We start from the raw sequence: 13810 nt of genomic DNA on the forward strand, positions 1-13810 counted from the left end.
ATGTCTTGTTTAGCAGGAGATATGTACGACACATTACACAGGTGAGATTTTTTTCCCCCTGGTACAGTCATTAACAATTAAAAACAAATATGTGTGGAATTTAATATATAATAAATTCCAGTTCTTATTAGAAAGCAAATACACATTTAATAAAGTGTTAACCCATGTTCTCAGTTTCAGGCCTAACAGATGGCCCTACCTATTTTAGCATGCTAAATCTGCCAGTGACCTTAAATACCCTTGTACTCTGGCTGTAGCAGAAGATGAGTACATCGGCCTAAGCTGTTTGTCCTCATCCTTGGCTGAGTATTGCTAACCAAGCCTGCAAGCTATAAATCAAGGGAAGCCTCTGCCAACACATATTACCATTTAAGCACAGTGGAATGTATGCATTATATCAGAGGCTCTGGTAATATTTACATATACAGATTTATGGAGCGCTTGTGGGAGAGGCAGCCTTACAAAGTGGAGCCACAAACGACCCCCTTGGCTACTATAACAAAGTACAGACACGTTTTACTGTTTCTGAACTTTGCAGGAGCTGGGATAAATGATCTTAATCAGAACCTCTTTCTAAAATAATGTTATATGTCACCTCTTGAATTAAAAGTGCATCTTGTAATCTTTAGTCCTGAGCATTATTAAGAGTAGTGAGCTCGTGTTAGAGAACAAAGCCCAGAGCTGATTAATTGAACATTAGAAAAAGGAACATGGGGGAAAAAAGGTTTCACGGCTCTGTGTACAAAAATATAGGAATAAAGGACATACAGGAAATAAAGGTTACAAAGGTTTGGCCTGGCAGTTTATGGCCTGTTAAATGAGACCTGTTAGGGACACTTGTGACTTTTCTACATGAGAATACAGAAGGCTTCCCCAGACATGAAATTTACAGCACACCTCTGTAATTTTGTCATAATCACATATTTTTGTGAACATCTGGACATCAAATATGCTGGGTTTAACTGCCTCCAAAGTACCCATTCTCATAACTTCTGACAGGAACACATCTCTCTGGGCATGTTGGGTAGCCACCAAAAGTATAAAACCCGCATATTGTAAATGTATATTCATACTGAACCTTCTCACAATACATACACATTCTCTGTATTTGATATTATGTTGATGTCCCCTGGATAACCCACCACAGAGCAGATGTTCCAGTGCATTTTATAACACCTTAAGTCCAGCTGATGGTTATCTACTCATTCGATTTATGACCCAGGCCTGGGGTTAGCACTTTGTTAAGGACCTATGATCAAAGAATATCCTGTTTGCCAATGGATCAAAGACTACAAAAAATATACATACAGGGTCTAACCCTTGGTTTGCCAGAGGTCTGGCATGGCAGCCCTATATTTATAATGAAGTCTAGGATTTTAACACTTTACATCTGAATAAAGCATGTCTGAGGTCTTATTTGACCTTACATTTTACTGTATGTGTATGTTTCTACCACCAAATAAAAAAACCTACAAACATATTAAAATTAAACATATAGTAGAGACCTTTTATTTTTATGCATGTTTCATTTGTGATTATGATATCTTGGAGTACTGAGTTTTAAGTTTATATTGCATTGATAGCAATGTGTTCTGCCATCTTATCAAATACTGCCGTAATAAAGTACATGACTTCACTTCTGTTAATACTAAATTCATTCTTGTAGACTCAATGTCGGCAGTTAAAATTAGAATGTATTTGCCAAATCGCCCTTTCGATAATGTTTGTGTAACATAAATATCATTAGGCGCTTCATTCAACATAAGCAGCCAGTCCCTAAAGGGACTATTATCTCTGGTTTTACTGCCCTATTAATAACCAGGAAGAGAGAAAAATCTTATTATAAAAGGCAAAACTATTTTTACAGACATCTTTTTATAATGATCATTCCATTTCTATGTGTCTGTGAACTTGTCATCTCATCACTGATAGTGGGTAGAACCAAAGTCCCATGCCGGTTGGCTGCAACAAGCATAGGCTAAGGCAAATTGCTTTCAGCCCCTTTTATATTGCTTATTGGCCGCCGTATTGAAGCATGCCAATGATAAACCTTTTATTTTTCTCTCGTTCTGCAGAATTCAAGTTTTCTTTTCTAATTTTACAAGTCACATGATATATTAACATGGCACTAGAATGTTTTAAATGATTTTGATGATGTCATAGCAGTTACTGAGTTCTCAAGACAAATGTAGAATACATTAGATTTTCTACTAGAACAACAGGCAGACGTAGTGAGAGAACAGAGAGATGTACCGAAGCACTGTTAAAAGGACAAAAATATGTAGCAAACGCACATAAAGACACTGACAGCTCATGGTGCTGGCAGTTAGCTCATAGCTAAATGCATCAGAATTTAGCAGTTTCTGGTTATTGTCAAAAAGAGCAGCTCTTGGCAGGATTCATTGCCTTGTCACCGGAAGACACCTCTCACTTCATTCCCCAAAATAACACAACAATATATTTTAAGGTGTTCTACAACAATAGTAAAGCTTATATGTTTGTGCTGCATCGCCTCTACTCTGTATAATATATTAACTAATATATTCATTTGCTGGAAAGTTTTAAATACACATCATGAAGTGCAATCCTTTAATTGGTAATAAGACTTTCAAAAGTCTACCCACATTAACAATGCCAGTCTAATTTGATGGCAGTTAAGAACCTTTCGGCCTGTCTACTCTGCCCATTTTTACCTGTAAGGTAAGTCTGGCCAGGTCCTATAGTAAGGAAAGCTTTGTCTATCCCAGGCTTGTTTAAAGTCCCTCACTGTGTTAGCCTCCACCACTCCTGGTTTAGAAAAGACATGTGTGTCTAGCAAGGTCAGACTGGGAATTTAAAACCAGCCCTAAAAATAATTGAATAGCAGCCCAATATTTCATGGTGCTATTTTCTGGCACGCTGCACATGACAGGCTCTGGCCCCAGTTTTTTGGGGGAAACACGGTAATCTTAAGTAAGATACACATGAAAACACAGAGCTCATAATATCACTGTGGCCCATGACATCATGTAAAGGGCTCGAACCAACTGAAAGAGCACTGATATATAGTTTGTATAATGCGGAAAAAACACCGTAAGTGTGAAAATAAACGTTTTATAATAAATTACTAACAAAGTTATTTAAAACGAAAGAAATTAGTTTTACAGGGAGGGGTACGTGTGTGAGATGCATAGATTATCAGAGTGTGAATGTGTTTATGTAGATATCTGTAAATATAAATTGTTAGAATGGCTGTGTGTTTAAGTGTGGTTTTAGATTGTATGTGCATGTATGTTTAGGTTTATGGTGTTGGAGAGTCTGTGTGTGTTTAAGTGTTTGATTTTAGAGTGGTGTGTGTATGTATATGTAAGTGTATGGTGTTAGAGTTTCTGTCTGTTTATGTATGTGTAATTGTATGCATTTGTTGTAAGAGTGGTGTATGTATATGTAAAGTGTTAGTGGGTATTCGTGTATGTATATTGTTTTAGAGTGGTGGCATGTATGTGTTAGTGTAGAGTTGTCCCTGGCCATCATCATATGCCCATCACATGCCCATCATTCATTCCCATACTTAACAATCCTTACACGCGGACCACAATATTCTTACCCCATAATCATATTATTCTCCATTATCATTTTCATCCCCTGCCGTTATCACCCCATGTTGCACCACAATTACCCCCCTCCATCTTCATACATAACTTATCTCCATACCCATCCTTTATTTCTCCATCATCTTTATACCCTTCCCTTCCTGCCCCCCTTCATATAAATACAATACTCAACAATAATTTTCATTTACTCATACAATTTAACATGGTTTGTCTGTGCCATCTTTACCCCAATCATTTGTCTGTGCCATCTTTGCCCCCACTTTGTCAGTACCCTCAAACAGCCTGCTTGTGCCATCTTTGCCCCCAAGCACTTACACATCCTTGCTGACACATACTTACACATCCATACTCACATATGTATACACACATACGTACGTACGTATTTATGCCATCATACATTCTCATACATGCTTACCTCACCTGCAGATTTCTCTCCATATCTGCTCCTTTAAAGCTGCTCTTCCTGCATGCCATGTGCCTGCAGCTTATGTCTCTGGCACTCGCACACTGTGCAAGCAGCCTTGCTTTTACCGCTGTGGTCCCACTGCCAGTCAGTTCCGCATGAGGTACGAAGTTGGTGTTGCGCTGAATGGCATGCATGCATTGGGGGTAAATATATGCGTGGCTGCAAATCTATTTTGCTCCAGCATCGTCATTAGCAGCTGTGTACACGAATAATTCAAAATCGCCTGGTGTCCTGGTAGGGCCAGTCCATCCCTAATATCGAGAAGGGTAGCGATCAATTAAGGCATGATTATATGTAAGTTAAAAGTTATTGATAAAGTCATGGGCTCGTATATTTTACTTGCATTATGCAGTATGATTGTGTCCTAGTTTTTTTTTATCAAAGGGTCCTATAGATATATTAAAACAGAGTTTAAACAAGAAACGAGTGCTTTAGAGACAAGGTGCTTTTATTATTAATTATTATTATTACTCACCTCTGCTTCATCCTTACTAAAAACTGCAGTTCATATCTCGCTTCATGACTTTTCAGTGAGCCGGAAATTGACACACAAACATTGTCTGGTGGCAATTGCTAAATGTGATGCAATCAGCACTAAATGATTCAATAGTGATCCACATTAAGAATCAACTAGATTTGTAAGCTTGCAAGAGCCAGGGCACTTTTCTCCTTTGTACCAGTTTATTGTGTGTGATTCTAAATTGTTCTACTGACTGTAACAGCGCTGCGGAATCTGCCGGCGCTTTATAAATAAATGTAATGTCATTTTGCATCAGTGTTCCTTTTTAGTAAGTTTAGAGCCAAATATTAGCACCTTATTTTAGAATACAGCTGTCACGGACCGCAAGGGCACTACCTGTCCAAATAAGAAAAATATGATCAAAAGGTAGACAGAACGGGTTAATTTATATTTAATCTGAGTAACAAACACAGTGCTTATACAAACAATAGTAAAAGAAGACGTGCAAAATATGTAAGAGACAGTATAACAATAAACAAGGATTGCCCACCGAAAATGTACATTTATACAAAAGTAAAATAATCTGTGGGAATTTCCAGATGTTACATTCTTTGTAACCTTGTAACTTGTTACATGTGAAAACGATATTGCAGCAAATTCAATGTGCTACCCTCAGATTCCTTTGTCTCTAGGAGATCACCCGGGGGATTGTGTATCCTTCTTAATGAGTTAGGTTGTAAAGTTTGACAACCAACTATTGCCTGGTGTTTTAAAATAGCATATTTTGTTATGGTACCTTGTAAGTTAATAACTTTGGGGTGATCACATTCCCCAATTATTACAAATGTAAAGTTAGCAGGCATCTACTATGTACCCATCGACTACATGTCACATTCTTATTGCTCAAACCTCATTTTACCCCCTCCTGTCATGTTTCCTATCATTCCCGAGGACACACATAAGTGGAATTATATACGTTACGTTATAGGAAACTGGCACATGCTGTTTATTTTCTAGACATAACCCACTACCGCAAAGTTTCGCATTCTTGGTCCTCCGTTACCCACCGTCAGTGCAGGTTTTTTTTTGTTTCTCCTTGTATAAGCACATGTATTTTTAAAGGAATCAGAAGAACAGATACGTGTATACCTCTGGAAATATGGAACACAGGCTACTGATATTAGGAGTTAGACCTTGTATTTGTCTGTGCCGGTGCACACGCAATGTACATTTTTTAATGTGGCTTTGGTTCGGCAGAGACTCCATACATGAGCCACCATATTTTTAAAGAGGCAGTATTGCATTTTGTTCTCTTTGTGTTTTTAGCTGTACATGCATAGTTTTAGCATCAGAGTGACCCGGATGGAGGTTGTGGAGTTCGTGGATGGTGGAGTTTGTTCCCAGCAGGAAATACCGTAGAGATGCACAATGCCTCGTTGCAGCTGTAACTCCATTTCACATGATGCCAAGACTTCCCACTCACCCCTATACACTGCTGTTAAATAATAACATAGGAAGCAAAAGTACAGTTGAAATTGTGTGTGCTAACTAAGAGCAGCTGTTCATTTTCCTGTAAAATAATGATTATAGTATTGCATAGACCTGAAGACTCCACCTTGAACAGTTTATTTACATTTAGCTTACAGAACAGATCATACGCTTTGCATGGGAATAAAAGTATAATCACAGAACCGTTATGTCATTGTGGTGCCCTTTTAATGTCAATCATTGTTGTAGCTGAAGAGCCATTTATAGCAAAATACATTTTTGTCCCTTTTCTTGTCTCTTCTCCATGTAAATCATGCTCTGCTACATCCCTTCAGATAAGTTTGGGCTCGCGGAGGCCAGATTATGTTAGCATGGTCACCTCTGCAGTGAATTATGCTGTGCTGCACACATCAATAGTAACACGTTGAACTATCATTTATATCTCATCTGTGGAAAACCGACACGGTGACGATTGTGCTGTTTACACAGGTCTGCTCCTGAAAGGACAGTCTAAAGGATCAGTACAGTCATCTGAAACTGAGAAGGATGACACCTCACAAATGTCTTCAAACACCAACAGCGTGACGTCCTCTGACTCTGAAGATGGGCCCGTGAGGAAAAGGTGAGCAGTTTCCTAAAAGTTGCAGAAAAAATGTTTTATTTGTATAAAACCGCATTGGGAATTCATAATATGCCATTATCTCATAAAATGAGTAGAGAATATCTGGCTTTACACTGTGCATTCATTGTGCACACAGGACCTTTGTGAAAATGGCTTAATCTTTTTTTGTTACCAGGGTTAGGGCATTCATTTTGTTCCTTAATGTATTACAGCTGATATACTCACTTGGATATAGGTGACTTAATACAGGATTTCTTTAGTTACTGGAAAGTCATGGTTTTCATAAAACATGTATTAGAACATCTGGTTTCCACCATGACGATGGGTTATAATTAAATGGTATTAAATATTATACATTCAATTTAGTTATGTGTAAATAAAACAAAGTTTTTATATAATGGAAGTATAGTTACTGTCAGCATTATCCAGCAACTAATCAATTTTTACTTCCTTAAAGCTGCAACATGTAGAGTAGAAGACACATTATATATATATATATATATATATATGTATATATATATATATATATATATATATATATATATATATATATATATATATACATATATATATATATATATATATATATTGGAAATAGTCTATCAAAAAAGAATGAAATCTTTATGTAGTCTAGCCCCATTGTATTACTTTACATAGTCGCCTACTAAGTGTAGTATTCAAGGATCATGCATTTTACTGTGGGGCACCTTGAAATGTTTTTACATTCTATGATGTTATTAATATTATCTCTTTTGGGGACGTGTTAATAGATTGTGGGCTTCACTGCCCCACTCTCTGCCACCCAAACATTTTGCTCACAAAAAAAACAAATGAATTACCTTGTTATTGACATGATCTCAGTGGGTTCTCCCCTAGTGGCGAAATTTCGGGATTAAATCCTATTGGCACCCCTCTGGCACACTGACAGACAAGCTCAGCATTGGAGGGGGCTGTTTAAAAATGTGCAAAAGGGGCTGTCACTTTATAATGGTGTTTGTTCCTGTAAGCGCAATGTCTCTACTGTGGGCGAAGACATCGATAATGACTGAATTTCTTAAGATCTGAAAATATTTTTATACATAGCCGTTCCTTTCCCAGGAATACTCCAGCCTTAGTGTACATGATAAAGATTGAGGCAGGACTTTGTTTTCTCCAACACTGAAAATGAATGGCTTCAAAGGTTGAATACTAGAAGGATTTGTGTTTGCATGCCTTACCAAAGGCTTTTTATTAGTTTAAATCCTTGCTTTTTCTGGCACTAACTGATTTTCTCACATTAGCGGAACTTGTAAGCTCCTGATCATTTGCCAGTACATTTTATCAAGAGGAGTCCGCTTTTGCTAGTGGGTTCAATTGACTCCAAACTCATTACATTAATTTGTCAGTTCTCCCATCACAACACGCATTCATTAGGCTTGCTGTGCTGTGTATCTTTTTATATTCAAAAAGGACCCTTTTTTTTTTTTATAACCTCTCTAGCTTTGTATTTCACAAATAATTTGTGGTTCCCACACTTATATTTTGACTTGCGTGACCAAACTCTGTCGTCCTTAAACACAAAGACTTGCGTATCTGGTTTTCGCTGTTGTTGTGGTATGAAGATCACGCTCCTGGATCTTGCATTAAACAACAAAAACATTTTATCGTTCCCTTATGCATAATGCTTCTAAATGCCCTACGTTTTGCAATTATGTAGGGAATTGGAACATGCATAATAAAATAAACCAAAAACGTTATATATGGTAATTATGTGCGATTAATATTACAATAACTAATTGATCATAAAGTCCCCCCCTTTCTGGCAAGCTAAAAATTGGCACTCATGTTAAAGCATTCATTAATGGGCATTAGAGGAGCCAGAAAACTAGACTTGTAAAAAAAATGTTACAGCTGGCTCTTTATAGAGGGATGTATATATTATATACTTCTGGATACTTAACATCTTTCAAATTGTTTGGTAGTCGTTTCTCTTAGTCATCTCAGAATGCTTCTATAACAAAAATATAGTAGAATAATTTTTTTTGGTTTCCTTATATATCCTATCTGTATATACGAACTTAGAATTGCTAACATACTGTAATTTCAGTACTAATTTTTTTATTTATATCATTACATTAACCCAGAGGTATCCATCTGATTGATGTATGAATAATTATTACTCGCTATCATCACCCTTCTGAGAAAGAGAGCATGTCTAATATGGGATTGTGCACCTATAACCACCCTGGGAGAAAAAGACGATAAAATTATTTGAATAATTAAACTTTTCCCCAGTACCCCACAGAACTGTTCTTATAGGTACCCGAGTAACGTGTAAAAATAATTGTTGACTACATTTTCTTCACTGTCTCTGAATAAATGGAGCAATTGATGCAGTAGTTGAGACCTACATGTGTAGACCCTGGCACGGGATTTGCTTTTCTAGTTGGATGTAACTGAAATGGCCGGTTAGAAGTGAATATTCATTTCTTGCCTGAAATCTATCTGGGGACCCCAAGCTGTTTGGGGAAAAATGCCATGCCTGTGTCTTGGCAGTCTCTGCCAAAGCTAATAGGTGTTAAAGTTGTACAAGGAGTATTGGATTATCTTCTGTATGCAAAAAAAAAAAGAAAAAATGCTGAATCTTGCAGTTCACAATAAAATTCATTATGTGTTGAAACTTGTGTATGTCTTTATCTGTACTCCGCTACTGCTTACATAGCAGAAGTGGTGCGCCATTTCACCAACTTGGAACTTCATCTCTGATATACTTTCTTTTTTAGAAGGACCTGCAAACTAATTTTATTTTCATAAGATATATATAGATATAGATAGTTGGACAACTAATAAAGTGACCATTGTTACAAATGGCAAAATTGATGCACAGATTGATTTAACCCCTTAATGACAAAGGCCTGTACATGTACGGGCTCAAAACGCATTGTTTTCAATGGGTTTAGGGACTGCCCATTGTCCTTAAGGAGTGTGGGGGGGTCACTTAATGTTATGCTCTACATTTTTGTAGAGAACTAGATTTCTGAGAGTGGTCACTCACTAAAGGCTCTCATTTATTTTGTTCAGTACAAGAAAGTCTATTCATCTTCCATCCGACACCGTTATAATGCTCTGACTGCAGGGCTGGAAAAGATTCATGTTTGATGCCTTTCAAAAATCTATTTATTGCTGTCACGTTCTGTATGTATCAGACTAAGATTTAAGGACATAACCTCAGATAGGCTTAAAAGTCTTAGCTGCCATTAGGTGACTTCTCTAGAGAGCCTTTATTTTTGGGTCTGTTTCTTCGCATGCTGTTGTATCACCCAACTGAAGTACGCACAGAGGGCTTGCTGTTTAATTAGTACAGAGGCCGTTTTGTGCAAGGGGCTTCGCTTGAGCCCCCTCTGGAGACTGTACAGGTGCAAGAAACCTGCTGGTGTATCCTCCCTCTTTCACTGCACATCTGTGGGGTTATTATGTGACTACGCCAGCTTATTATTAACTAGACCATTTCTTTATATGCTGGCAGAAACCAGAGCTCAATGAACCAGATTTATTATTTGCAACAGACTTAGTATTTATTTATTTTTTTTTTTAAATCAGCCACCAGGCCCAATAGTCAACCCCAAAGTGTGTAGCTATAAACGTTCAAGGCATTCAAGTATGTTAATACTGGGAAATTATTTAGGCTTAAAGCAGCCACGGCGTACCCGATCCGATGATTTATGGTACAGCGATAATTGGCCATTAATTAGTTATAGACCATGTAAACGTATAACCTCAAATTCAGAATTTTGGGCCAGTAACTTGGAAATTATAATCCCACAAACGCTACTCAAAGTCCCAGGAGCAATGCTATATACTGCACTTAAAGTTTTAGGTTTTTAACATATATACAAAAGATGTCTTCTGTTTTAGTTGAACAGCTCTACAACACTTTATAACTCTAAGGAGTTAGAACTTCTATGAACATTTAAAAATGCATCGTTTTTATTTCCTTATTATTTGCCAATATAGAGGTTCTTGGATGCACGCAAAAATGTTTCTAATTTTCGGATTCCAATCTTTTGCGTTTAAGTTGAATAAATATATGTAATGGCGTTTGCAGATTCGTATGAGTAATGTACCAGAAGCGTGCCACATTAACATACAATGGGAACAGTCATGAACGGGAATAAGCAGACATAAAGGAGAAAATAAGTGACACCCTTCTCGGTCTAAGGGGAAATCCCATAAAAGATCTCACTGTTATTCTTTATTTATCAGTGCAAGTTTGTTTCAGTACAAGTAAGGTTGATTTATTTTAAAGTCCTTATTGCCTGGACATTGTCTCCATACATTACAGATCCAGGTGCTTAGGTGACATCTGTTTCTTGTATATGTCGGTCAGTATGGTAATGTTGTCATCAGAATGACTAGTGCCTGCTTAATGTAAGGTAGCAACTGCAGGGAACTTGAAGCATTCGCTTGGGATCTTTTGACAGTTCGAGATTTCTTTAAGTGCAGTTCCTTGTGCAGATACAATGTGTTTTGTATGCACTTTGTACTTTGTTTCTTGGCATAGCATTCTGCGTGTAGATTTTATTTTAAGCATTTGCATTCTATGGTGCGATATATAAAACTGATAATGTGTTTCTCTGTTCCTACCAATAATTAATTCTATACAATACTCTTGTTAGATCTCTGTATATATATATAGAGAGAGAGAGAGATGTAGCGAGATGTAGAGAGATGTAGATGTAGATAAAAGCCTCTTTGGTTTGAAGCCATGTGTGACTGATTGAGTAGTGTGTGTGCGAGCGGTACAGAACTGGTGAAATGCTACCTTTTTTGTTCTTTATTATATTATGCTTTTATTGTTTTGCAGGCCAAGGCTGCAAGCACAAAGGAAATTTGCCCAATCCCAGCCAAACAGTCCCAGCACAACCCCCATTAAAATTGTGGAGCCGTTGCTACCACCTCCAGTTACTCAGATATCTGACCTCACCAAGCGTAAGCCCAAGACTGAAGATTTCCTCACCTTTCTGTGTCTTCGAGGTAAGCATATTTTTTTACGTGTTTGATAGTGCTCGAATGTTTAAGGACCAAGCCAGTGGACCCCATTGTTCATTGTGTGAAGTGGCCTCATATCCCGAGAACAGACATGTATGACAGACCTCTTTAAACTAGGCTATGACCACCCTTTAATTATGCTTTGTGTCCTGGAAAACATGGCCGACGTGGTCATCATAATTTAAAGTTGTATGACCTGCCAGTAGCTTTTAATCTGGGTTTTGAAATCATAAAGTCTAATATTTAACTTTCTTGGTGATGTGTTCTATAACGGACAAGAAAGGACAGCTTTTTAATATATTTTTTCCTTCTGACCGTTCAAACTCTAGTAACAGTTGGCCTAAACAAGCTAATACAGAATGACTGTGGGTGATTCAAGTTTTTGTCTAATAACAGCTTACAGCACTTTAAGATCACCCTCCTACTACCGTGTATATTTCCACCATGATTTGTGACAACTCTTAGGGGTTATCCCCCGCTTGGCTCACCATGGTAAATGGAGTAAGAATATTACGTTTTGCTTTTCATACTACTGTCTTTTTTGTTTTTTTCTTTAATTGAAAACAGTGTTCATTCGAATTATGATTTTTATAGCGTCAACTGTTTTACAGATTGCAAGAGTTTTGAGAAAAAGCTGTAAAGTTGTATTAGCTTCTGGGACCTCAGATCTCTTTCTAATAATTCCTTCTGGAACTCATGTAACTTTACACATAAAATTATAAAACAACATTTGGGGGAAAATTCTAAGGAGCCTATAATCAAAAACATTGCTGTCTTGTCTAGCTTTTGGCATTTGTTGTGGTTATTGACCTCCAGCTGTCATTGAACTACAACAACCATAAATACCTTTAGCCAGATTAGCATACGCCGGCACACTGAATATTGAAATACACATTTCATATACTGTGCGTGCAATATTAACAGGAAAATGGGTTATACATTGAAGTTGGGGTGCCTGCTGTAAACGTACTTTAGAATTTTTTGTTACATCATCATTGTAACATCAGGTAAGCCGTTGTAATATGACGTTGTAGAAGATCTGTCCGCTTCCACACAAGATTGCATTGTTCCGATATCGAGAACATGTTTAATCACCTGCATGAAATGTATTAATATGTTACCGAACAAAAACATTGAAGAATAATTAAGAGTAATCAGTGTTTGGAATATTTACTTGATTTATCTGATGTATCCACAGGATCAAAATTTTTTTTTTTTTTTTTTTTGTCAACCCAAAGGAAAAATAACAAACAAGCCAGATTCCAATTTTAAACATTCAAGAAGACTCCAGTATTTTTCAGAAACCACTTCTCAAATTAGACAGTGCCGGGTATTGAACTGCCACAGTTTGAAATGCCTCCAGATGGAAACACTTGGTTTCCACTAAAGCAAACATTGGATACATTCTGCCAGCTTGCACTGGAAATAGCGTGAAGTGCTGCTTCGGCATATATATATGCATATATATATATATATATATATATATATATATATATATATATATATATATATATATATACACTCTATGGCCAGTCTAATCATGGTAAAAAGAGCGGGGCATGAATGTTATGCAGAGTTTTATATATACGCTCTACTGGCCTGGGGATGTTCCCCTAACATAAGTCATTAAATAGAAATTGCGTCAAACAAAACATTTTATATATGAGTCTTATTTTAATGAGCGATGGGCAGAGTTGTCGGATGTACACCGTATTTATTTATTTACTTATGCTGTAGCTGTAAAACATATCGTTTAAGGCGAATTCCCCTAGCTGTGTGTTTGGGTTACCACTTTTACATATTAAATGCACGGTGTCTTGGTGCTCCGGTTCGTTTCGTGGATTCTCAGTGTGGCATACAGAAAATGGATGAAAAATGACCCCTGTCTTGCATGAATGAAATATTGATTGAGCACAAAAAGCCGTTCACAAGCAGACCTGTATTTGTTTAGGGTGTTCTGTGTGCCTGCATGAACGATTCCTGGCACACCGCAGGCTGGCTAGAAAGGTCACCCAGGGATATGAATTGCATTTGTTATGCATATTAACATGTGTTCATATTGTTACGGGTTATTACTATTCTGTTTTAAGCCTCTGTATGGAAAAAAAGGGCCATCTTTCAGCAAGAAGTGCAGTTTACAAAAAAAATCCTAA

General features: G+C 37.2%; 1 protein-coding gene across 1 annotated transcript in view; it reads left to right on the forward strand.

The window, feature by feature from the left end:
* The window catches only part of JARID2 (jumonji and AT-rich interaction domain containing 2), a 77815-nt gene that overhangs the window by 38891 nt on the left and 25114 nt on the right, over nucleotides 1–13810 (forward strand). Inside the window, exons 3-4 of the mRNA XM_053466847.1 lie at nucleotides 6497–6629; nucleotides 11473–11642. Of these exons, the coding sequence (XP_053322822.1) occupies nucleotides 6497–6629; nucleotides 11473–11642 (303 nt within the window). The remainder of the gene's footprint in view (nucleotides 1–6496; nucleotides 6630–11472; nucleotides 11643–13810) is intronic.

This window comes from Spea bombifrons, chromosome 5 (genome assembly GCF_027358695.1).
Source record: "Spea bombifrons isolate aSpeBom1 chromosome 5, aSpeBom1.2.pri, whole genome shotgun sequence".
Lineage (NCBI taxonomy): Eukaryota > Metazoa > Chordata > Amphibia > Anura > Pelobatidae > Spea > Spea bombifrons.